Here is a 27,321-nt window from a genome sequence, read left to right as displayed (position 1 = left end):
TTTGCATGCACAGCAACTCAATGCTCCCTCCCAGCCTGGGGTAAGGAATGGGGTCAATTCCAGAGGGGGTGGGGGTGGAGGAAGAGTCTGAGACCTTGGTGGGAGGGGAGTGGGAAATGAACGGGGAACTGGAAGGTGGGTGGATGGGAAGGAGGAGGAAGCCCTATCTCCATCCTCTTCCCTCTTGCCCACCTTCCAGTTCTCCTTTCATTTCCCACTCCCCAACTCAATCTCCCTCTCCCTCTCCCACTTCCACCCTCCATCCCCACAGCTGCATGTGTTTTTGTGTGCGTGTGTGAGAGTGAGTGAGAGATACATGCATGTCCCCTCCACCCTCCATCACCAATGCCCCCTCCCCAAAGCACTCACACTCCTGCGCACACAGCAATCTTCGCAGGCTCAGTTGATCCAAAAATCTTCTGCCCTTGCTCCAACACCAAATCCTTAGCCACGTATTAAAACTGGATAATTTTCCTAGTCCTAACCTCACTAGCACGCGACACAGGTAGCAATCCTGAGATCACAACCCTAGAGGTCCTGCCCTTCAACTTAACATCTAACTCCCTGAACTCCCTTTGTAGAACCTCAGCACTCTTCCTACCTACGTCATTGGTACCTGCATGGACCATAACCCCTGGACGTTCAGCCTCCCTGTTAAGAATGCTGAGGACGCAATCTGAGGTGTCCCAGGTCCTGGCATCTAGAAGGCAACATATCATTCAGGAATCTTGTTCTCGCTCACAGAACATCCTTTCTGTTCCCCTGTCACCTCAGCTCGCGTAAGACCACAAGACCATAAGATATTAGAGCAAAATTAGGACAGCTGGCCCGTCGAGACTGCTGTGCTGACCGCTTATTCCCCTTCTCAGCCCCACCCCCCAGCCTTCTCCCTTTGTTGCCGTGTCCAAAAATGAACCTATCAAACTCTTCTTAAATACACCCAACAACCTGGCCTTCACAGCTGTCTGTGGTAACAAAATCTACAAATTCATAACTCTCTGGCTAAAGAAATTTCTCCGTATCTCTGTTTTGAATGGACGCCCCTCTATCCTGAGGCTGTGCCATCTTGACCTAGATTCATCCACCAAGGGAAACATCCTTTCCACATCTACTCTGTCTAGGCTTTTCATTCAAAAGGTTACAATGAGATCCACCCCTCATCCTTCTAAATTCCAGTGAGTACAAACACAGAGCCATCAAACATTCCTTGTATGATAACCCTTTCATTCCTGGAATCATCCTTGTGAACCTCCTCTTAACCCCCTCCACTGCCAGTGCATCTTTTCTGAAATGAGGAGCCCAAAACTGTTCACAATACTCAAGGTGAGGCCTCACCAGTGCCTTATAAAGCCTCAGCATCACATCACTGCTCTTGTATTCTGGAAATGAATGATAAGATTGCATTTGCCTTCTTCACCACCAACTCCACCTGCAAGTTAACCTTTAGGGTGTTCTGCACAAGGACACATGAGGGTTAGGGTTAGTCTAAGGCCCTTTGCATCTCAGAATTTTAGATTTTCTCCCCCCTTTAGAAGATAGTCTGTACTTTTATTTCTACTACCAAATAGCATGACCATGCACTTTCCAACATTGTATTTCATTTGCCACTTCCTTGCCAATTCTCCAAATTTGTCTAATACCTTCTGCAGCCCACCTGTTTCCTCAACAGTAGCTGCCTCTCCACCAATCTTCGTATCATCCGCAAACTTGGCAACAAAGCCATCTATTTCATCATCTCACTCACCGACATACAGCAGAAAACGCAGCAGTCTCAACATCGACCCCTGTGAACCACCACTAGTCACTGGCAGCGAACAAGAAAAGGACCGCTTTATCTATCCTACTTGTAATCTCCTCAAAGAATTCCAACAGGCTCTTCAGGCAAGATTTTCCCTGAAGGAAGCCATACTGACCACATACTCCATACCCTCACCTTTAACAAATGACTCCAACATCTTCCCAACTCCTGAGGTCAGGCTAACTGGTCTATTATTTCCTTTCTGCTGCCTTCCTCCTTTCTTAAAAAAACTGGAGTGACATTTGCAATTTTCCTGTCCTTTGGCACCATGCAAGAGTCCAATAGTTTTTGAAAGATCATTAATAATGCTTCCACAATCTCTACTGCTACCTCTTTCAGAACCTTAGGGTGCAGTTCATCTGGTCCAGGTGAATTATGTACCCTTTTAGCTTTCAGCTTTTTGAGCACCTTCTCCCATTTAATAGTAATTGTATTAGTAATTTAATAGTAATACTTCTCTTTCCTCACACCCTTTAACATCTGGCACTCTGCTGGTGTCTTCCACAGTGAAGACTGATGCAAAATACTCATTTAGTTCATCTGCCATCTCCTTGTCCCATTATTATTTCTCTGGCATCATTTTCTATATCCACTCGCATCTCTTTTTTATTTTTTACATATTTGAAAAAGCTTTAACTATCCTCTTTGATATTGTTTGCAAGCTTGCTTTCATATTTCATCTTTTCCCTTTCTGTAAGTCTTCAAAAGCTTCCCAATCCTCTGTCTTCCCACGATTTTTGCTTTGTTGTATGCCCTCATTTTTGCTTTTACATTAGCTTTGACTTCCCTTGTCAGCCATGGTTGTACTATTTTGCCATATGAGTATTTCTTTGTTTTTTGCACCTTCCTCATTTTTCCCAGAAACTCACGCCATTGCTGCTCTGCTGTCATCCCTGCCAGTATCTCCTTCCAATCTACTTTGGCCAACTCCTCTCTCACACCACTATAATTTCCTTCAGTCCACAGAAATACTGCTACATCAGACTTTACTTTCTCCCCATCAAATTTCAAATTGAACTCAATTATATTGTGATCAATGTCTCCTAAGGGTCCTTTTACTTTAAGCTCCCTGATAACCTCCAGTTTATTACACAGCACCCAATCCAGTATAGCTGATCTCCAAGTGGGCTCAATGATAAACTGCTCGAAAAAGCCATTTCGCTGACATTCAACAAATTCACTCTCTTGGGATCCACATCCCAGCTACTGTTGGGAGACCTGCATATAACTGCCATCCAGGTCCTTTTACCCTTGCAGTTTCTTAACTCATCCACCAGGATTTAATGTCACATCCTTCTACTAATTTGTTGCCATTCTTTGCCAGCAGAGCCATGCCACCCCCCTGCCTACCTTCCTACCCCTCCGATACAACGTGTAACCTTAGACATTCAGCTCCTAACTACAACCATTCTTCAGCCACGATTCAATGATAGCCACAACATCACACCTGACAATCAGTAATAGTGCAACAAGATCATCCATCCTATTTCTTATACTCCCTGCATTGAGATATAACATTGAGTACTGTATTTGCTACCCTTTTTGATTCTGCATCCCTAATGCACTGATACTCACCCTGCTGGCTGCAGTTTTATTCTATCATCTGCATACCCTTCCTGACTTTTTGACTGCGTGCTATCTTTGTTTTTTTCACCCTCCATCGTATCCTGAGTCTCTGCACTCCGGTCCCCACCCCCCTGCCAAATTAGTTTGAACCCTCTCCAGCAGCACTAACAAACCTGCCCACGAGAATATTGGTCCCCCTTGAGTTCAGGTGCAACCCATCAGTTTTGTACAAGTCATACTTCCCCCAGAAGAGAACCCAATGATCCAAGAACCTGTATCATCTTCTCAGCCACACATTTACCTGCCAAATCATACTGTTTCTACCCTCACTGGCGTGTGGCACAAGTAGCAATCCAAAAATTTAGTTTCTTTCCCTCCCCCTCCAAAATACTGTGGATGCGATCTGAGAGGTCCCTGACCCTGGCATCTACTCGCCCCTTTATGAGTCACAGAGCCAGAGACCTGACTGCTGTGACTTTCCTCTGCTAGATCATCCCTCATTCCCAACAATATCATCTTGTTGAGCGGGTGGCGACAGGGGTACTCTGCACGAGTATTTTAATCTCCTTCCCACTTCCGTCTGTCCCCAGTTTTCTGTGTCCTGTATTTTGGGTGTAACTACCTCTCTATATGTCCTATCTATCATGCCCTCGGCCTCCCGAATGATCCAGAGTTCACCCAGTTCCAGCTCCAACCCCATAATGCAAATTGTTGGAAGCTGCAGCAGGATGCACTCTTCGCAACTGTAGTCATCAGGGACACTGGAGAACTCCCTGTCTTCCCAAATCCCGCAAGAGGAGCATTCCACTACCCTGCCTGACATCTCTACTGCTGTAAACAAGCAATAGAAGGGGGCAAAAAAATTCTACAACTTTCTTTGCCTTCTCTAAGAGCTAAAACCTCAAAATCCCCACCAACTCAGTTCACGATGACTCTGGCCGCCCCACTGCCCCTGCCTTGCTCTTGCTAATCAATCCAGAATGCTGATTGGCCGCTGCTCAAAGCTTCAAAAAAAAAATGTCGTGAGCCACTGCTTTTAATACTGGATCAGTGAACCTGAGTGAATTATGTCCTCTCAAGCTTCTGATCGCTCTGATCACCTCTGGTCAAAGCCTGGTAATGCGACACAAGGTTGGATGATTGAATGAATCCCTTCTCACATTCATAGCAGGTAAATGATCTCATCCCAGTGTGAACTTGGTAGAGTGATAGGAGGGTGGATGACTGAGTGAATCTGTTCCCACATTCAGAGCAGGTGAATAGCCTCTCCCCAGTGTGAACTCGGTAGTGTGACACAAGTGTGGATGACTGAGCAAATCCCTTCCCACATTCAGAGCAGGTGAATGGCCTCTCCCCTGTGTGAATCCTCCGATGTCTCTGTAACGTGGATGAGTGTGTGAATGCCTTCCCACAGTCGGAGCACGTGAACGGTCTCTCCCCAGTGTGGACTCGCTGGTGTACTTTCAAGTCAGATGACCGAGTGAATCCCTTCTCACAGTCTGAGCAGGTGAATGGCCTCTCTCCAGTGTGAACTCGCTGATGTTCATTTAGTTGAGATGACCGAGTGAACTCTTTCCCACAGTCTGTGCAGGTGAACGGTTTCTCCCCAGTGTGAATTCGCTGATGTTCCTTCAGTTGAGATGACCAAGTGAAACCCTTCCCACAGTCTGAGCAGATGAACGGCCTCTCCCCAGTGTGAACTCGCTGATGTTCATTCAGTTGAGCTGACCGAGTGAATTCCTTCCCACAGTCTGAGCAGGTGAACGGTTTCTTCCCAGTGTGAACTTGCTGATGTTCTTTCAGTTGAGATGACCGAGTGAAACCCTTCCCACAGTCTGAGCAGATGAACGGCCTCTCTCCAGTGTGAACTCGCTGGTGTCTCTGTCGTGTGGATGAGTGGGTAAATGCTTTCCCACAGTCTGAACAGGTGAATGGCCTCTCCCCAGTGTGAACTCGCTGATGTTTCAGTAATTGAGATGATTGAGTGAATCCCTTCCCACATTCAGAGCAGGTGAATGGCCTCTCTCCAGTGTGAACTCGCTGATGTTCATTCAGTTGAGATGACCGATTGAATTCTTTCCCACAGTCTGTACAGGTGAACGGTTTCTCCCCAGTGTGAACTCGCTGATGTTCCTTCAGTTGAAAAGACTGAGTGAATCCCTTCCCACATTCAAAGCAGGTGAACGGCCTCTCCCCAGTGTGAATTCGGTAGTGCTTCACAAGGGTGGATGACTGAGTGAATTCCTTCCCACATTCAGAGCAGGTGAATGGCCTTTCTCCAGTGTGAACTCGCTGGTGTCTCTGCAGTGTGGAAGAGTGTGTGAATCCCTTCCCACATTCACAGCAGGTGAATGGCCTCTCCCCAGTGTGAACTCGTTGATGTGCATTCAGTTGAGATGACTGAGTGAATCCCTTTCCACAGTCTGAACAGGTGAATGGTTTCTCTCCAGTGTGAACTCGCTGATGTACTTTCAATTCAGATGACCGAGTGAATTCCTTTCCACACTCTGAGCAGGTGAATGGTTTCTCCCCAGTGTGAACTCGCTGATGTACTTTCAAGTTAGATGACTGAGTGAATTCCTTTCCACATTCTGAGCAGGTGAACGGTTTCTCCCCAGTGTGAACTCGTTGGTGTCTCTGTAGTGTGGATGACCGAGTGAATGCCTTCCCACAGTCTGAACAGATGTACGGCCTCTCCCCAGTGTGAACTAACTGGTGTACCAATAATTGAGATGACCAAGTGTATCCCTTCCCACAGTCTGAACAGGTGTATGGCATCTTCTCAGTGCGAACAGCCTGATGTTCCTTCAGTTGAAATGATCAAGTGAATCCCTTCCCACAGTCTGAGCAGGTCAACGTCCTCTCCTTAATGTGAGCTGAGGTGGTGTCTCTGCAGCGTTGAGGAGTGTGTGAATGCCGTTACACAGTCTAAATGCGGACAGAAAAGGGTGTGAACTTGATGTATCTTCAGGCTGGATGTCTGAGTAGGTCCCGTCTCATACACAGAGCAGGTGAACGGCCCTTCCCCACGGCAAACTCACTGGTGTGACTGCGGGTGAGTAAATCCCTTCGCACACTGAGAGAAGGAGAATGATATCTCACTGTGATCAATTCTCTGGCAATTCAGAAACTCAGATGTCAGAAAATTTGAATCCCTAGCACAATCAATGCAGTTGAAGAATTGATCTCTAGTGATTAAATGCTGGTGTGTTCTCAGCACCCTGGTTCCAGTGGATTTTACTGAGTTACAACAGAAAACTTAATTTCAGACACAAAGCACGTTTCCAGCTGGGGTGAGATACTTCTTCATCTCCAAGATCGACAACAGATATAGTGATATTACAAAGGAAATATGTGGTGACTCCTTAAACATCCAGACGAAGACAGCAAAACTGACGTGTTATTGTGTCTGAGGTTCCCGTACACCAATTTTCTGCCATTTCTAACCTGTAAAGATATTTACAAAAGACATCAGTGTGTGAAAGACAATATTTCAGGTGAGATTTTAGATCTGTGGAGAGCTCCGACATCACATTGTTACAAAGTTCAATTCTCATCTTCTAACTGAGCATGGATCAGGCATCCTGACTGACCATCAAATTCTCTGACTGTATCAGAATGGGCCATTTCTGCCCATTAGTCTGTGACTTGGCTCAGCTTGTCTCTCTCCATTAATATTATTTCAAGTTCTGGTCACGGCCCACAGTGCTACAAAGACCACTTGTTATTACATGTCTGATCCTGGAGATATTCTAATTACTCTGACCCCCCCGCCCCCACGATTGGCAGTGGTGAACTCACCAATGGCAATGCAAATGAATATGATGGGGTGGGCAGTAGGCTTTCTCATTGTAGTGTGGCACTTTGGTGATGTGAAAGCTACAGGTCACAAGCTACAGAGAGCAAAGGTGTTTGATATCAGAAACAATGGTACAAAACAAATTCTCATGGGTAGAAAGGTCCAGAACAAGAGGAGGTAGAACAAAGGTTATTTTCTCAGGGCTTGTCTACTGAGTCCTTATGGGTGGAGCTGAGAAACAGGAAAGGTATGGCCACATTAGTGGGATTGTATTACAGACCACCCAATAGTCAACGAGAACTGGAAGAGCAAATCTGCAGAGAGACAGCAGGCAACTGCAGGAAACATAAAGTTGTGGTGGTAGGGGATTTTAATTTTCCATATATTGAGTGGGACTCCCATACTGTTAGGGGCCTAGGTGGTTTAGAGTTTGTAAAATGTGTTCAGGAAAGTTTTCTAAATCAATATATAGTGGGACCAACTAGAGGGGATGCAATATTGGATCTCCTGTTAGGAAACGAGTTAGGACAAGTGACGGAAGTCTGTGTAGGGGAGCACTTTGGTTCCAGTGATCATAACACCATTAGTTTCAGCTTGATCATGGACAAGGATAGATCTGGTCCTAGGGTTGAGGTTCTGAACTGGAAGAAGGCCAAATTTGAAGAAATGGGAAAGGATCTAAAAAGCGTGGATTGGGACAGGTTGTTCTCTGGCAAAGATGTGATAGGTAGGTGGGAAGCCTTCAAAGGACAAATTTTGAGAGTGCAGAGTTTGTATGTTCCTGTCAGGATTAAAGGCAAAGTGAATAGGAATAAGGAACCTTGGTTCTCAAGGGATATTGCAACTCTGTTAAAGAAGAAGAGGGAGTTGTATGACATGTATAGGAAACAGGGAGTAAATAAGGTGCTTGAGGAGTATAAGAAGTGCAAGAAAATACTTAAGAAAGAAATCAGGAGGGCTAAAAGAAGACATGAGGTTGCCTTGGCAGTCAAAGTGAAGGATAATCCAAAGAGCTTTTACAGGTATATTAAGAACAAAAGGATTGTAAGGGATAAAATTGGTCCTCTTGAAGATCAGAGTGGTCGGCTATGTGTGGAACCAAAGGAAATGGGGGAGATCTTAAATAGGTTTTTTGCGTCTGTATTTACTAAGGAAACTGATATGAAGTCTATGGAATTAAGGGAAACAAGTAGTGAGATCATGGAAATTGTACAGATCGAAAAGGAGGGGGTGCTTGCTGTCTTGAGGAAAATTAAAGTGGATAAATCCCCGGGACCTGACAGGGTGTTCCCTTGGACCTTGAAGGAGATTAGTGTTGAAATTGCAGGGGCCCTGGCAGAAATATTTAAAATGTCACTGTCTACAGGTGAGGTGCCGGAGGATTGGAGAGTGGCTCATGTTGTTCCGTTGTTTAAAAAAGGATCGAAAAGTAATCCGGGAAATTATAGGCTGGTAAGTTTAACGTCGGTAGTAGGTAAGTAATTGGAGGGAGTACTAAGAGACAGAATCTACAAGCATTTGGATAGACAGGGACTTATTAGGGAGAGTCAACATGGCTTTGTGTGTGGTAGGTCATGTTTGACCAATCTATTGGAGTTGTTCGAGGAGGTTACCAGGAAAGTGGATGACGGGAAGGCAGTGGATATCGTCTACATGGATTTCAGTAAGGCCTTTCACAAGGTCCCGCATGGGAGGTTAGTTAGGAAAATTCAGTCGCTAGGTATACATGGAGAGGTGGTAAATTGGATTAGACATTGGCTCAATGGAAGAAGCCAAAGAGTGGTAGTAGAGAATTGCTTCTCCAAGTGGAGGCCTGTGACTAGAGGTGTGCCATAGGGATCAGTGCTGGGTCCATTGTCATTTGTCATCTATATCAATGATCTGGATGATAATGTGGTAAAGTGGATCAGCAAATTTGCTGATGATACAAACATTGGAGGTGTAGCAGACAGTGAGGAAGGTTTTCAGAGCCTGCAGAGGGACTTGGGCCAGCTGGAAAAATGGGCTGAAAAATGGCCGATGGAGTTTAATACAGACAAGTGTGAGGTATTGCACGTTGGAAGGACAAACCAAGGTAGAACATACAGGGTTAATGGTAAGGCACTGAGGAGCGCAGTGGAACAGAGGGATCTGGGAATACAGGTACAGAATTCCCTAAAAGTGGCATCACAGGTAGATGGGGTCGTAAAGAGAGCTTTTGGTACATTGGCCTTTATTAATCAAAGTATTGAGTATAAGAGCTGGAATGTTATGATGAGGTTGTATAAGGCATTGGTGAGGCCGAATCTGGAATATTGTGTTCAGTTTTGGTCACCAAATTACAGGAAGGATATAAATAAGGTTGAAAGGGTGCAGAGAAGGTTTACAAGGATGTTGCCAGGACTTGAGAAACTCAGTTACAGAGAAAGGTTGAATAGGACTTTATTCCCTGGAGTGTAGAAGAATGAGGGGAGATTTGATACAGGTACATAAAATTATGATGGGTATAGATAGAGTGAATACAAGCAGGCAAGGGAAGAAAAAAAACAGAGGACATGGGTTAAGGGTGAGGGGGGAAAAGTTTAAAGGGAACATTAGTGGGGGGCTTCTTCACACAGAGTGTGTTGGGAGTATGGAATGAGCTGCCAGACGAGGTGGTAAATGCGGGTTCTTTTTTAACATTTAAGAATAAATTGGACAGATACATGGATGGGAGGTGTATGGAGGGATATGGTCCGTGTGTAGGTCAGTGGGACTAGGCAGAAAATGGTTCAGCACAGCCAAGAAAGGCCAAAAGGTCTGTTTCTGTGCTGTAGTTTCTATGGTAACTAAAGCTAACAGAAGGATTTTGTTCTTGTTTTTCATGCAGCACTAATTGTCATTTTCATCGACTGGAAGGTAGACTCTTCATCCAAGATTAATTGGGAACTATTTTTTCCGACTTCTTAATATTTGGATTTAGATAGCTGGAGCTCTGCAGTATTTGGGCGATCCATCTGCTCCCACTTCCTCCGCCTGTGTTTCCAAACGCCCCAAGAACTGGCGGAGAAAGCTCTGGTCGTGTCACCCATGGCTGGTTCTTTACCTAGAAGCCCCCAGGATTTAGAAACCCATCTATTCATCATCGTCCCCGCGATGCGCATGCGCCGCGGAAATGGCGACGGCACCTTCGCTCATCAGCCGAAAGCTCCCGGGACCCGGGTACGGATCGTGCGGAAGAACCGGCATTATCCCGGGGTGCAGGACCACAATGTACCTAGAGCTCACAGTAATTTTAGTCCGGTCGCGGTTCCGACGCCGGTGCCTTGGATCCCTGCCCAGAGCCCCACTCCTACCTGTGGCCGATCGTTCGGAGTCTCTCGTCCAACGGGCGCATGCGCGATATCCGGGAACCAGCTGCGACCCTTACACATGCGCATTTGATCAAACTGGAGAAAATCTTTAGATGCCGGAAATCCAGAGTAAAATACACAAAATTCCAGAAGAACTCCGCAGACCAGACAGCATGTATGGTAAAGGGGAAACAATCGACGTTTCGGGGCGAGATCCTTCATCAGGACTGGAAAGATAGGGAGGAAGTTAGGGTAAGAAGATGGAGGGAGTGGAGGAAGAAGCTTACGGTGGTAGGTGATAGGTGAAGCTGGGAGAGGAGGAGGGGTGAAATAAAAAGCTGGGAAGTTGATTGGTGAAAGAGTTAAAGGGCTGGAGAAGGGGGATTCTGAGGGGAGAGGACCATAGAAGAACGGGAAAGAGGAGGAGTACCAGAGGGAGATGTTGGGCAGGTAAGGAGATAGAGGGAAATGGGGAATAGTGAAGGAGGGGTATTACCATAAGTTCAAGAAATCAATGCTCATGCCATAAGGGTGGAGGCTACCCAAATGAAATATAAAGTGTTCCTCTTCCAACCTGAGTTGAACTGACATGTTGCATTGGGAATGGGAAATAGAATTCAAATACGAGGGGATCACTCTTGATTTGGCGGATGGAGTGATGGTGCTTGGCGATGTGGTCAACTCATCCCTCCCCACTAATCTCCCTGCTGGAACTTATCCTTGCAAAAGGAACAAGTGCCACACCTGCCCCTACACCTCCTCCCTCACTACCATTCAGGGGCCCAAACAGTTCTTCCAGATGAGGTCACACTTCATTTAACAGTCTGTTGGTGCTCCTGGTGTGGCCTTCTGTATATTACTAAAAGTCAACAAAGATTGAGAAACTGTTTCGCCAAGCACCTACACCCTGTCAGCCACAAAAAGTGGAATATCCCGCTTTTGAAAGCATCTATTTTTCTATATGTAATTGGTAAAATATGCTTTGGACGTCTATAACAGCTTTCAAATTGATGAGACAACCTTTACAATGAACACTAATGACAAAATTTGAGGAGTGAAAACATTTCATTTGAGGGATATGAATTTTTTCATCTGTGCCCAATACTCAACTGAGCTTCGCACACTGAGAGTCCTGTGAGTGTGGAGATTTCAGAGACTCACTAGTTAGAGACAAAATAGTTTGTGGAGTCCCAGATAATGGGTTCAGAGAAAGATTGCTCTCTGAAAAAGACTTGAAATTGGCAAAGGCTATGGATATGTGTAGGACAGCAGAGACCACACAAGCACAAGCTAAGGAGCTGCTCAGGCCAATGTAAGAGTGCATGCTGTGAAAACAGAGGTGTAGAGCACAAGCAACACATACAGGATGCTGGAGGAATTAAGCAGGCCGGGCAGCATCTATGGAAAAGAATACAGTTGACATTTCGGGCCAAGATCCTTCATCAGGGAAAAAAGATGAGACAGAGTGAGAAAGTGGGGGGAGGGGAGCCATCAAGTGAGAACATTTTAAATTGCCAACACAGGAGGAGACCATGTCCCAGTTTGCGGGTGCCAAGTGGTTTAGCATACTCGACATGTTATTTGGGTTTTGGCAGATGAAGATTGATGAGGCAAGTTCAAGACTGTGTACTTCTAACACACCACAGGGAAGATATCGCTTTCTTTGGCTACTATAAACAAGAGAAATCTGCAGATGTTGGAAATCCAAGCAACACACAAAATGCTGGAGGAACACTGAGGGCCAGGCAGCATCTATGGAAAAAAATACAGTTGATATTTTGGTCTGAGATCCTTCAGCATGACTGGAGGATAGAACTTCAGTTGGACTCTCTTTCCACAGATGCTGCCCGGCTTGCTGAGTCCGTCTAGCATTTTGTGTGTGTTTCTTCAGCACAGCAACATATGGGCTTCTGTCTGCACCAGAAGTCTACCATAAAACTATCCAGATGATGGGCCTGTACTCACTGGAATTTAGAAGAACGGGGGGCGGGGGGGGGGGAAATCTCATTGAAACCTACCAAATGTTGAAAGGCCTAAATAAGGTGAATGTGGAGAGGATGTTTCCTATGTGGGGGTGTCAAAAATTTTTTTACAGCCAGAGTAGTTAATCTGTGGAATGCTTTGCCACAGACAGCTGTGGAGGCCAAGACTGTGGGTATATTTAAAGTGAAAATTGATAGTTTTCTGATTGGTCCGGGCATCAAAGGTTATGGAGAGAAAGCAGGTGTACGGGGTTGAGTGGGATCAGGGATCAGCCATGATGGAATGACAGAGCAGACACGATGGGCTGAATGGCCTAATTCTGCTTGTTGCCTTGCCTTATGGTCTTTGAGGACAAAGCTGGTATCAGAACCATGATGGATGACATCATCTAGGGTCCACAAAGGATGAACATGATGCACGACTGAGACAGGTGTTTCATGTGACACGGAATGTCAATTTGAAATTAAATAAAGGGAAATATGAGTTTGGTAGGAGACTGACTGTCATAGGAAATGGAAGAGAGAGTGAAGCCAGGCCCAAGAAAGACATCAGCCATTGAAGATATGCAGACGCCCCAAAACAAGGAGGAGGTGAGACATTCCTTGGGGATGGTGACTTCCCTGGCTAAGTTCATCCTTCAACTGCTTATTGTGTCAGCGCCACTTAGGCTACTCCTTGAGCAGTGAAATGAGTGGATAAAAGAGTCCTCACTGAGGTTTCATGATCCAAAAAGCTTCACTGGGATCTCAGCTGAGGCGTCCCAGTATGACCTCGGAGCAGTACTACTGCAGCTGCATGGTGACACATGGCAACCTGTGGTCCGTGTATCGAGGGCTTTAACAAGTGTGGAAGCCAACTATGCACAGATAGAGAAAGTTACACACACACGCTGGAGGAACTCAGCAGGCCAGACAGCATCTATGCAAAAGAGTACAGTTGAAGTTTCAAGCCAAGACCCTTCAGCAGGACTGGAGAGAAAAGATGAGTCAGAGTAAAATGGGTGGGGGTGGGGGGAAGGAGAGGTCTCGAGAAACATCAGCTGATAGGTGACACCAAGAATGGGAGAGGGCTGAAGTAAAGAGTTCCGAAGTTGATTGGTGAAAGAGATACAGGACTGGAGAAGGGGGAATCTAATAGGAGAGGTCAGAAGGCCATGGGAGAAAGAAAAAGGGGGTAGGAGCACCAGAGGGAGGCGATGGGTATGTAAACGTAAATTTGCCGGATCAAATAACCACAGCACAAAAAGATCGTTACTTATCTTTTCACCAGTTTATTTCTTCTGTCTCAGCCGGGGAGTGAACTTGGTCCCAACATCAAAGCATTCTCAGATTCAACAAGTTCACTGCCTGATGTCAGAATTGTTACAAGTTATAAGGCCACCAATACAAAAGAACACTCAGGTTGATACAAAAGAACAATCAGTTCTATAGACATCCCAGCTACTCAAATGGAGCAAAACTTATTAACTTAGATAAAGGACTCCACTGAAATTTAAATTTTAATTGATAAAGGAATGTCTGGTCTTCAGCTCCATCAGGAACCACCTTTTGTCGAAACCAAAAGGTGTGAAAAGTCAGGAGATGTCTTTTGTGGAAAACTTAACAACTTTGGGTGAAAAGTCAGGAGACGTCTTTTGTGGAGAACTTAATAATTTTATCATTCCCTCCTTTTTATCATTTGATGATAAAATTTAAAGTAATCCATAACGTTTACAACAAGCTATAAGAAGGGGACTAACATATCATAAGAATTAGAATAGTTATAATTAAAACTATTATCATAGCCACATACAGAAGAATTCCCCCAGAATTCTCCAAAAATGTTAAAAGGCCATGGCCAGGTTCCCTTACCATTGGTAAACCCATGCATCTTTTCTCCAATTCCCTTAATTTTCTGGATTTCCTGAGTGATATGCTGAGATAGATCTGTAATATTAGAAGCCTCATCTGGAATATAAGTACAACATTCCTTTCCTATAACAGCACATGTCACTCCTTTCTCTGCGAGCTATAAATCCAATGCCATCCTATTCTGTAAAACTACCATCCTCAGAGCTACTATTTCAGTAGTTAAATCCTTAATCTGGGTCTGGACATCAGTTAAAACCTTAGCAGTACTATTCGCCAACTCCTCTAGTGCAGTTACCAACTTGATTATCATCCAAAATCTCTCGCTTTCTGTAATTCCGCTCCTATTTCATTCTAGCTGAGAATGATGAGAAATATAGAAACATAGAAAATAGGTGCAGGAGTAGTCTATTCGGCCCTTGGAGCCTGCACCACCATTCAGTATGATCATGGCTGATCATCCAACTCAGAACCCTGTACCTGTCTTCTCTCCATACCCCCGATCCCTTCAGCCACAAGGGCCATATCTAACTCCCTCTTAAATATAGCCAATGAACTGGCCTCAACTGTTTCCTGTGGCAGAGAATTCCACAGATTCACCACTCTCTGTGTGAAGAAGTTTTTCCTAATCTCAGTCCTAAAAGGCTTCCCCTTTATTCTCAAACTGTGACCCCTCATTCTGGACTTCCCCAACATCGGGAACAATCTTCCTGCATCTAGTCTGTCCAATCCCTTTAGAATTTTATACGTTTCAATAAGATCCCCCCTCGATCTTCTAAATTCCAGCGAGTATAAGCCTGGTCGATCCAGTCTTTCATCATATGAAAGTCCTGCCATCCCAGGAATCAATCTGGTGAACCTTCTTTGTACTCCCTCTATGGCAAGAATGTCTTTCCTCAGATTAGGGTACCAAAACTGCCCACAATACTCCAGGTGTGGTCTCACCAAGGCCTTGTACAACTGCAGTAGAACCTCCCTGCTCCTGTACTCGAATCCTCTCGCTATAAATGCCAGCATACCATTCGCCTTTTTCACCGCCTGCTGTACCTGCATGCCCACTTTCAATGACTGGTGTATAATGACACCCAGGTCTCGTTGCACCTCCCCTTTTCCTAATCGGCCACCATTCAAATAATAATCTGTTTTCCTGTTCTTGCCACCAAAGTGGATAACCTCACATTTATCCACATTAAATTGCATCTGCCATGAATTTGCCCACTCACCTAACCTATCCAAGTCACCCTGCATCCTCTTAGCATCCTCCTCACAGCTAATACTGCTGCCCAGCTTCGTGTCATCTGCAAACTTGGAGATGCTGCATTTAATTCCCTCATCTAAGTCATTAATATATATTGTAAACAACTGGGGTCCCAGCACTGAGCCTTGTGATACCCCACTAGTCACTGCCTGCCATTCTGAAAAGGTCCCGTTTATTCCCACTCTTTGCTTCCTGTCTGCCAACCAATTCTCCATCCACATCAATACCATGTGCTTCAAGATGGCACACTAATCTCTTGTGTGGGACCTTGTCAAAAGTATACCACATTCTCTGGTTCTCCCCTATCCACTCTATTAGTTACATCCTCAAAAAATTCTATGAGATTTGTCAGACATGCTTTTCCTTTCACAAATCCATGCTGACTTTGTCCAATGATTTCACCACTTTCCAAATGTGCTGTTATCACATCTTTGATAACTGACTCTATCATTTTCCCCACCACCGATGTGAGGCTAATCGGTCTATAATTCCCCGGTTTCTCTCTCACTCCTTTTTTAAAAAGCGGGGTTACATTAGCCACTCTCCAATCCTCAGGAACTAATCCAGAATCTAAAGAGTTTTGAAAAATTATCCACTATTTCTTGGGCTACTTCCTTACGCACTCTGGGATGCAGACGGCCTTTAATCCCTTCAATTTACCTAACACCACTCCCTACTAGCATGTATTTCCCTCAGTTCCTCCATCTCATTAGACCCTCGGTCCCCTACTATTTCCAGAAGATTATTTATGTCCTCCTTAGTGAAGACAGAACCAAAGTAGTTATTCAATTGGTCTGCCATGTCCTTGTTCCCCATGATCAATTCACCTGTTTCTGACTGTAAGGGTCCTACATTTGCTGTAGCCAATCTTTTTCTTTTCACATATCTAGAAAAGCTTTTACAGTCAGTTTTTATGTTCCCTGCCAGCTTTCTCTCATAATCTTTTTCCCTTTTCTAATTAAGCCCTTTGCCCTCCTTTGCTGGACTCTGAATTTCTCCCAGTCCTCAGGTGTGCCGCTTTCTCTGGCTAATTTGTATGTTTCTTCTTTGGAATTGATACTATCCCTAATTTCCCGTGTCAGCAATGTCGGCTGGTGAATATATAGAGGCTACTACATAAGCTAAATGGCAACATCCCGTCCAATTTCTCGCTGTGATAGTTCCCTTGTCATCATAAGGCCCTGAGAGCCATGGAGATGCCTTCTTACCACATACCCAGTAAGTTCCATTAACAGCGTACGGAGGGGGATCAGTCCTAATTTCTGTACAAGAGCTACTTCCCAAAAACGTTTCCTCTATTCTTCCAGTACGGCAATAACAGGTCCCATTTACCTTCCTCAGGGCATGGGCAAGTTCTACAGACGGTCTCTCAACCACTTCAGTAGGTATGCCATCTCTTAAAACAGAGACACCCACAATTCTGGGTGGTTTTACATCCTGATATCCACCATTGATCCAAAAATGGGTCTGAGGATTTACTCAAAGAATTTATAAATCTCACAGGTAACATCTCACTACTATTCAAAGGTACTCCTTCCAAGGGCATTCCTGACTCCGCATGCTGGGGTAACCTGGCACATACCCAACAAGCCGACTGCTTTATTTGTTCTGCACATGTGTGGCATAGAGAAAGGAAAGTATTTGTTTGGAGACTTGGGGTACATTGTACAAAAAGTAACATTAATGCAGACATCGTGATATTATTCCTTCTTCGTTTCTTCTACTTCCTTAATGACGGGTTTACAGTCGGTTCGATGAATCCACCTTGGTTGCCCTTCCACCTTCACGGCTGTGGGTGTGATCAGCAGCACCTGATAGGGTCCTTTCCACTGATGTCCAATTTCTTTCTGTCCCAATTCTTTATCAAGACAAAGTCTCCAGGATTAACAGTGGGATAGTCCCCGTTAGCTTGATCCTCGGCCTCTTGGTGGGCCTGGCCAACCTGCGAATGCAAATTTTGGAAAATTTTGGTTAGCTTGCACAAATGTTTCCCCACTTCCTCCCTTAAAGTATGCATATCTATTTTATCAGGGAGAGGACGACTTAACCCCGGTGTCCATGGGGTACGCAAAGGCTTTCTTTTTAATTTTTTAGAATAGTACAGCACAGTACAGGCCCTTCAGCCCACAATGCACCCACAACCCTTAAACCCTGCCTCCCATATGCGGTGACTAGTGGGGTACCGCAAGGCTCAGTGCTGGGACCCCAGTTGTTTACAATATATATTAATGACTTGGATGAGGGAATTAAATGCAGCATCTCCAAGTTTGTGGATGACACGAAGCTGGGTGGCAGTGTTAGCAGTGAGGAGGATGCTAAGAGGATGCAGGGTGACTTGGATAGGTTGGGTGAGTGGGCAAACTCATGGCAGATGCAATTTAATGTGGATAAATGTGAAGTTATCCACTTTGGTGGCAAAAATAGGAAAACAGATTATTATCTGAATGGTGGCCGATTAGGAAAAGGGGAGGTGCAACGAGACCTGGGTGTCATTATACACCAGTCATTGAAAGTGGGCATGCAGGTACAGCAGGCGGTGAAAAAGGTGAACGGTATGCTGGCATTTATAGCGAGAGGATTCGAGTACAGGAGCAGGGAGGTACTACTGCAGTTGTACAAGGCCTTGGTGAGACCACACCTGGAGTATTGTGTGCAGTTTTGGTCCCCTAATCTGAGGAAAGACATCTTTGCCATAGAGGGAGTACAAAGAAGGTTCACCAGATTGATTCCTGGGATGGCAGGTCTTTCATATGAAGAAAGACTGGATGAACTGGGCTTGTACTCGTTGGAATTTAGAAGATTGAGGGGGGATCTGATTGAAACGTATAAGATCCTAAAGGGATTGGACAGACTAGATGCGGGAAGATTGTTCCCGATGTTGGGGAGGTCTAGAACGAGGGGTCACAGTTTGAGGATAGAGGGGAAGCCTTTTAGGACCGAGGTTAGGAAAAACTTCTTCACACAGAGAGTGGTGAATCTGTGGAATTCTCTGCCACAGCAAACTGTTGAGGCCAGTTCATTGGCTATGTTTAAGAGGGAGTTAGATATGGCCCTTGTGGCTACAGGGGTCAGGGGGTATGGAGGGAAGGCTGGGTTCTGAGTTGGATGATCAGCCATGATCATAATAAATGGCGGTGCAGGCTCGAAGGGCCGAATGGCCTACTCCTGCACCTATTTTCTATGTTTCTATATAACCCCCCACCTTAAATTCCTCCATATACCTGTCGAGTAGTCTCTTAAACTTCACTAGTGTATCAGGCAGTGCATTCCACGTACCAACCACTCTCTGAGTAAAAAACCTTCCTCTAATATCTCCCTTGAACTTCCCACCCCTTACCTTAAAGCCATGTCCCCTTGTATTGAGCAGTGGTGCCCTGGAGAAGAGGCGCTGGCTGTCCACTATGTATCTATTCCTCTTAATATCTTGTATACCTCTTTCATGTCTCCTCTCATCCTCCTTCTCTCCAAAGAGGAAAGCCCTAGCTCCCTTAATTTCTGATCATAATGCATACCCTCTAAACCAGGCAGCATCCTGGTAAATCTCCCCTGTACCCTTTCCAATGCTTCCACATCCTTCCTATAGTGAGGCGACCAGAACTGGATACAGTACTCCAAGTGTGACCTAACCAGTTCTATAGAGCTGCATCATTACCTCGTGACTCTTAAACTCTATCCCTCGATTTATGAAAGCTAACACCCATAAGCTTTCTTAATTACCCTATCTACCTGTGAGGCAACTTTCAGGAATCTGTGGACATGTACCCCCAAATCCCTCTGCTCCTCCACACTACCAAGTATCCTGCCATTTACTTTGTACTCTGCCTTGGAGTTTGTCTTTCCAATGTGTACCACCTTGTACTTCTCTGTGTTGAACTCCATCTGCCACTTCTCAGCCCACTTCCGCATCCTATCAATGTCTCCCTGCAGTCTTTGACAATCCTCTACACTATCTACAACACCACCAACCTTTGTGTCATCTGCAAACTTGCCAACCCACCCTTCTACACCCACATACAGGTCGTTAATAAAAATCATGAAAAGTAGAGGTCCCAGAACCGATCCTTGTGGGACACCACTAGTCATAATCCTCCAATCTGAATGTACTCCCTCCACCACCACCCTCTGCCTTCTGCAGGCAAGCCAATTCTGAATCCATCTGGCCAAACTTCCCTGGATCCCATGCCTTCTAACTTTCTGAATAAGCCTACCGTGTGGAACCTTGTCAAATGCCTTACTAAAATCCATGTAGATCACATCCACTGCACTACCCTCATCTACATGCCTGGTCACCTCCTCAAAGAACTCTATCTTGTTAGACACGATCTGTCCTTCACAAAGCCGTGCCGACTGTCCCTGATCAGACCATGATTCTTTAAATGCCCATAGATCCTATCCCTAAGAATCTTTTCCAACAGCTTTACCACCACAGACGTAAGGCTCACTGGTCTATAATTACCCAGACTATCTTTACTACCTCTTTTGAACAAGGGGTCAGCATTTGCCTCCCTAGGAATCCTCCGGTACCATTCCCGTGGACAACGAGGACATAAAGATCCTAGCCAGAGGCTCAGCAATCTCTTCCTTCGCCTCGTGGAGCAGCATGGGGAATATTCCGTCAGGCCCCGGGGACTTACTGTCCTAATGTAGTTTAACAACTCCAACACCTCCTCTCCCCTAATATCAACATGCTCCAGAACATCAACCTCACTCATATTGTCCTCACCATCATCAAGTTCCCTCTCATTGGTGAATACCAAAGCTAAGTATTCATTGAGGACCTCGTTCACTTCCATAGCCTCCAGGCACATCTTCCCACCTTTATCTCTAATTGGTCTTAACTTCACTCCTGTCATCCTGTTCTTCACATTCATTCCTTATTTCTTATTAAACCCTAGAGAGAATAGGGAGTATATCTACAGAGCCACTATTCTGTTCTGAGTGTCAGATGTGGGATTTCCAGGAGACTACCAGCCTCCTTGATGGCCACATCTGTGCCAGGTACATCAATGTGCAGCTCCTTAGAGACCTTGTAAGGGAACTGGAGCTGCAGCTCGATGATCTTTGGCTTCTTAGGGAAAGTGAAGCAGTGATAGACAGGAGCTACAGGGAGGTAGTCACTCCAGGAGACAGGTAAATGGGTGACTGTCAAGAGAGGGAAAGGGTAATGTCGGATAGTGGAGAGCACCCCTTAACAATAAGACCATAAGATATAGGAGCAGAAGTGGGTCATTCACCCATCGAGTCTGCTCCGCCATTCAATCATACGCTGATCCAATTCTTCCAGTCATCTGCACTCTCCTGCCTTCTCCCCATACCCTTTGATGCTTTGGCTAATCAAGAACCTATCTATTTCTCCCTTAAATACACCCAATGACTTGGCTTCTACAGCCGCTCGTGGCAACAAATTCCACAGATTCACCACCCTCTGACTAAAGTAATTTCTGCACATCTCTGCTCTAAATGGACGTCCTTCAACCCTGAAGTCGTGCCCTCTTGACCTAGACTCCCCTACCATGAGAAATAACTTTGCCATATCTAATTTGTTCAGGCCTTTTAACATGTGGAATGTTTCTATGAGATCCCCCTCATTCTCCTGAACTCCAGGGAATACAGCCCAAGAGCTGCCAGACATTCCTCATACGGTAACCCTTTCATTCCTGGAATCATTCTCGTGGATCTTCACTGAACCCTCTCCAATGTCAGTATATCCTTTCTAAAATAAGGAGGCCAAAACTGCACACAATACTCCAAATGTGGTCTCACGAGTACCTTATAGAGCCTCAACATCACATCCCTGCTCTTGTATTCTATACCTATATGATTATGAAGACATGTAGTCCTCTTTTATTATCATTTAGTAATGCACGCATTAAGAAATGATACATTATTTCCTCTGGTGTGATATCACAAAACATAGGACAAACCAAGACTGAAAAAACTGACAAAACCACATAATTATAACATATAGTTACAAACAGTGTAACAATACCATAACTTGATGAAGAAGTTCGTGAGCACAGTAAAGTTCAAAGTTTCTCAAATGTTCCACATCTCACGCAGACGAGAGAAGGAAGAAAAACTCCGTGCCATGCTGACCACAATCCGACTCTGAGCCATCCGAAAACTTTGACCACTGATCAGCTCTCCGACACTGAATACTGAGCGCCATCTCTGTCCGAATGATTCGACCTCCTTCTCCGTCACCAAAAGCAGGCAAGGCCGGGGGTTTTGAGGCCTACCCTCCGAAAGATTCACGACCACACAGTAATGACAGCAGCGAACGGGTGTTTCAGAAATTTCTCCAGATGTTCCTCTGTGCTTTCACGTCCATCTTCCATCAAATCAGAATTGTCCATGGCCCCTATTTAACAGATATGATATCATTTTCACCAGAGAGTTGCACACGCGTGGCGCGCTGTCATCTTCTCCTCCCGCCATATAGAAAACGCCAACATTGCATTTGCCTTCTTCACCACCGACTCAACCTGGAGGTTAACCTTTAGGATATCCTGCACAAGGACTCCTAAGTCCCTTTGCATCTCTGCACTTTTAATTCTCTCCCCATCTAAATAATAGTCTGCCCATTTATTTCTTCCACCAAAGTGCACGACCATACACTCTCCAATATTGTATTTCATTTGCCAATTCTTTGGCCATTCCCCTAAACCATCTAAGTCTCTCTGCAGGCTCTCTGTTTCCGCAACACTACCCGCTCCTCCACATATCTTTGTATCATCGGCAAATTTAGTCACAAATCCATTAATCCCATCGTCCAAATCATTGACATACATTGTAAAAAGCAGCGGTCCCAACACCGACCCCTGTGGAACTCCACTGGTAACCGGCAGCCAGTCAGAATAGGATCCCTTTATTCCCACTCTCTGTTTTCTGCCGATCAGCCAATGCTCCATCCATGCTAGTAAATCCCCTGTAATTCCATGGGTTCTTATCTTGCAAAGTGGCCTCATGTGCTGCACCTTGTCAAAGGCCTTCTGAAAATCCAAGTGCCCCACTTCCAATGCATCTCCTTTGACTACCATACTTATAATTTCCTCAAGAGATTGCAGTAGGTTAGTCAGGCAGGATTTTCCTTTCAGGAAACCGTGCTGGCTCTGGCCTATCTTGCCATATGCCTCCAGGTATTCTGTAATATCATCCCTAACAATTGATTCCAACAACTTCCCAACCATTGATGTCAGGCTAACAGGTCTATAGATTCCTTTCTTCTGCCTCCCATCCTTCTTATATAGCAGATTAACATTTGGAATTTTCCAGTCATCCGGTACAATGCCAGAATCTATTGACTTTTGAAAGATCATTGTTAATGCCTTTGCAGTATCTCCAGGTACTTCCTTCAGAACCCAGGGGTGCATTCCATCAGGTCCAGGAGATTTATCCACCCTCAGACAATTAAGCTTCCTGAGCACCTTCTCAGTCGTAATTTTCACTGCACATGCTGCACTTCCCTGACACTCCTGAATCTCTGGTATACTGCAGACATCTTCCACTGTGAAGATTGATACAAAATACGCATTCAGTTCCTCTGCCATCTCTGTGTCTCTCATTACAATATCTAGTGTCATTTCCTATTGGTCCAATATCTACCCTCAACACTCTTTTACCCTTTATATACTTTAAAAAGTTTTTAGTATCTTCTTTGATATTAGTCACCAGCTTCGTTTCATAATTCATCTTTTCCTTCCTAATAACCTGCTTAGTTTCCTCCTGCAAGTTTTTAAAAGCTTCCCAGTCATCTATCTTCCCACTAGCTTTGGCTTCCTTGTATGGCCTCTCTCTTGCTCTTACTTTGGCTCTGAGTTAAGTTGTCAGCCACGGTAGTGCCTTCTTCCATTCAAAAATTGCTTCTTATTTGGAATATATCTGTCTTGCACTTCTCTCATTTTTCACAGAAACTCCAGCCATTGCTGCTCTGCTGCCTTTCCTGCTAGTGTCCCTTTCCAGTCAACCTTGGCCAGTTCCCCTCTCATGCCATTGTAATTTCCTTTATTCTTCTGAAAAACCAACACGTTGGATTTTAGTTTCTTCTTCTCAAATTTCACAGTGAACTGGAACATATTGAGATCACTGTTCCCTAAGGGTTTCTTAACCTTAAGATCTCTTATCACCTCCAGATCATTGCACAACACCCAATCCAGCACAGCCGATCCCCTAGTGGGTTCAACAACAAGCTGTTCTAAAAAGCCATCCCTTAGACATTCTACAAATTCTCACTCGAGGTCCAGTACTGGCCGGATTTTCCCAATCCACTTTCACGTTAAAATCCTCAATGATTATTATTGCCCTTCTGACACACTTTTTCTATCTCCTGCTGTTAATTTGTAATCCACATCCCAACTGCTGTTTGGAGGCCTGTATACAACTGCCATTAGGGTCCTTTTACCCTTGCCATTTCTTAACCCATACTTGCCAATCTGTAGCTGAATTTCAGGATCGTTCATTTTATTTCTTATGCTGTGCGCATTCAAATATAACACTTCCAGTCCAGTATTTGTTGCTTTCTGTTTTAACTGCACCACACCTCTATTGCCCTGTAACTCATGCCATTGGTTGTGATTATACCTCATCTCCTGCCTGTCCTCTCTATCATTTCTGTTGCATGCTATCTTTGCTTTATTTCTGTTCTCCCCTTCCTCAGCCTTATCACTCCGGTGCCCATCCTTGTGCCAAATTAGTTTAAACCCTCCCTAACAGCTCTATTAAACCTGCCTGCTAGGATATTGGACACTTTGGGTTCAGGTGTAACCCGTCCTTTTTGTACAGGTCAACCTCCCCCAGAAGAGACTCCAGTAATCCATGAATCTGAAGCCTTGCTCCCAATACCAGTCTCTCAGCCATGCATTAATATGCCTGATCATGCTATTCCTGTGCTTGTTAGCACTTGGCACAGGCAGTAATCCTGAGATTACCCTGGTGGTCCTGCTTTTCAGCTTCCTACCTAACTCCCTGAATTCCCTCTTCAGGACCTCCTCTTTTCTTACCTTTGTCATTGGTACCAACGTGAACCAAGACTTCTGGCTGTTCACCCTTTAAAATACTCTGCACCCTATCCGAGACATACCGTACCCTGGCACCTGGAGGTAACACACCATGCGGGTATCTCTATCAGGCTGACAGAATCTCCTGTCTGTTCCCCTAACTATGGAATCCCCTGTGACTACCGCATTCCTCATCTTCCTCTTTCCCTTCTGCACCACGGAACCACGCTCAGGGCCAGAGTCTCAATCGCCGTGGTCATCCTCTGTCAGGTCACCCCCCCCCCCACCGCCTCAACAGCAACCAAAATGAGATGACGATTACTGAGGGTGATGGCCCTCAGTACTCTCTGCTGAGTACTATTCCCTTCCCTTCCCTGACAGTCACCCACTTATCTAACTCCTGCAGCCTCGGGCTGACTAACAGTACTCCATTTTGAGTACTGTGGGGGTGGGGGGAAGGTACCTGCCTGGGGGAAGCAACAGCAGCCATACCTCTGGCACTGAGTCTGGCCCTGTGAGTAGGGAACTGAAAAGGATGGCAGCAGTTATAGGGTCGGGGGACAGATAAATGATTCTGTGGACACAAAAAGGAAACACACATGGTATTTTGCCTCCCAGCTGTCAGAGTCCGAGATGTTTCTGGACGCATCCACAATATCCTGAAAAGGGAGGGTGAGCAGTCAGAAGTTGTGGTACATATTGGTACCAACAGTATAGGAAGAAAAAGGGAAGGAGGTCCTGAAAAAAGAATATAGTGAGTTAGGAAGGAAGCTGAGAAGCAGGACCCCAAGGGTAGTAATCTCAGGATTGCTGCCTGTGCCGTGCGACAGTGAGGATAGGAACACAATGAGGTGGCAGATAAATGCATGGCTGAAGAATTAGAGCAGGAGGCACAGACTCAGATTCCTGGATAATTGGGAACTCTCCTGGGGCAGGTGGGACCTATACAAAAGGGACGGGGTGATTGTAAGAAGGACAAGCCAATGATTGGGTACAAATGCCCAAAAGTCAGAGTAAAGAGTTAAATTATACCAGAGGCAAAATTCAGAAGGGCAAAGAATGTAGGACTGAAGGTACTGAATTTAAATGTGCATAGCATTCAGAATAAGTTGGACAAACTCATAGCGTAATTACAGATTTCTCGGTATGACATTGTGGGTATCACTAAGTCGTGGCTGAAAGAAGGCCATAGTTGGGAGCTTAACATTGTATTGAAAGGACAGGCAGGAAGGCATAGGAGGTATGTGGCTCTGTTGGTAAGAGATGGAATTACACTATTAGAAAGAGGTGACATGGGTCAGAGAATGCCCAAAAGTCAGAGTAAAGAGTTAAATTATACCAGAGGCAAAATTCAGAAGGGCAAAGAATGTAGGACTGAAGGCAAGCATTTAAAGGTTGCATGGATGAACTACAACAATTGTTCATCCCAGTTTGGCAAAAGAATAAATCAAGGAAGGTAGTGCACCCGTGGCTGACAAGAGAAATTAGGGATAGTATCAATTCCAAAGAAGTAGCATACAAATTAGCCAGAGAAAGTGGCTCACCTGAGGACTGGGAGAAATTCAGAGTTCAGCAGAGGAGGACAAAGGGCTTAATTAGGAAGGGGAAAAAAGATTATGAGAAAAAACTGGCGGGGAACATAAAAACGGACTGTAAAAGCTTTTATAGATATGTAAAAAGGAAAAGACTGGTAAAGACAAATGTAGGTCCCCTGCAGACAGAAACAGGTGAATTGATTATGGGGAGCAAGGACATGGCAGACCAATTGAATAATTACTTTGGTTCTGTCTTCACTAAGGAGGACATAAATAATCTTCCAGAAATAGTAAGGGACAGAGAGTCCAGTGAGATGGAGGAACTGAGTGAAATACATGTTAGTAGGGAAGTGGTGTTAGGTAAATTGAAGGGATTGAAGGCAGATAAATCCCCAGGGCCAGATGGTCTGCATCCCAGAGTGCTTAAGGAAGTAGCCCAAGAAATAGTGGATGCATTAGTGATAATTTTTCAAAACTCGTTAGGTTCTGGACTAGTTCCTGAGGATTGGAGGGTGGCTAATGTAACCCCACTTTTTAAAAAAGGAGGGAGAGAGAAACAGGGGAATTATAGACCGGTTAGCCTAACGTCGGTGGTGGGGAAACTGCTGGAGTCAGTTATCAAGGATGTGATAACAGCACATTTGGAAAGCGGTGAAATGATCGGACAAAGTCAGCATGGATTTGTGAAAGGAAAAGCATGTCTGACGAATCTCATGGAATTTTTTGAGGATGTAACTAGTAGAGTGGATAGGGGAGAACCAGTGGATGTGGTATATTTGGATTTTCAAAAGGCTTTTGACAAGGTCCCACACAGGAGATTAGTGTGCAAACTTAAAGCACACGGTATTGGGGGTAAGGTATTGGTGTGGGTGGAGAATTGGTTAGCAGACAGGAAGCAAAGAGTGGGAATAAACGGGACCTTTTCAGAATGGCAGGCGGTGACTAGTGGGGTACCGCAAGGCTCAGTGCTGGGACCCCAGTTGTTTACAATATATATTAATGACTTGGATGAGGGAATTAAATGCAGCATCTCCAAGTTTGCGGATGACACGAAGCTGGGTGGCAGTGTTAGCAGTGACGAGGATGCTAAGAGGATGCAGGGTGACTTGGATAGGTTGGGTGAGTGGGCAAACTCATGGCAGATGCAATTTAATGTGGATAAATGTGAAGTTATCCACTTTGGTGGCAAAAATAGGAAAACAGATTATTATCTGAATGGTGGCCAATT

At 45.0% G+C, this 27,321-nt stretch overlaps 1 protein-coding gene across 2 annotated transcripts in view; it reads right to left on the bottom strand.

Moving 5' to 3' along the window:
- Positions 1-220: 220 nt before the first annotated feature.
- The window catches only part of LOC134341374 (gastrula zinc finger protein XlCGF26.1-like), a 38,995-nt gene continuing 11,894 nt past the window's right edge, over positions 221-27,321 (bottom strand). The window contains exons 1-2 of one of the 2 annotated variants that reach the window (XM_063039225.1): positions 10,478-10,744; positions 224-6,811 (exon numbers count right to left, since the gene is read on the bottom strand). In XM_063039225.1, coding sequence (XP_062895295.1) covers positions 4,430-6,142 — 1,713 coding nt within the window. In that variant the 5' untranslated portion in view covers positions 6,143-6,811; positions 10,478-10,744 and the 3' untranslated portion in view covers positions 224-4,429. Of the gene's footprint in view, positions 6,812-10,477; positions 10,745-27,321 lie in introns of those variants that run through there. The other variant, XM_063039226.1, reaches the window with a different exon arrangement.

This window comes from Mobula hypostoma (assembly GCF_963921235.1).
Source record: "Mobula hypostoma chromosome 30 unlocalized genomic scaffold, sMobHyp1.1 SUPER_30_unloc_5, whole genome shotgun sequence".
NCBI classification, from domain to species: domain Eukaryota; kingdom Metazoa; phylum Chordata; class Chondrichthyes; order Myliobatiformes; family Myliobatidae; genus Mobula; species Mobula hypostoma.
Note: the sequence above shows the minus strand (reverse complement) of the source record. Positions and strands in the feature narration are given on the sequence as shown.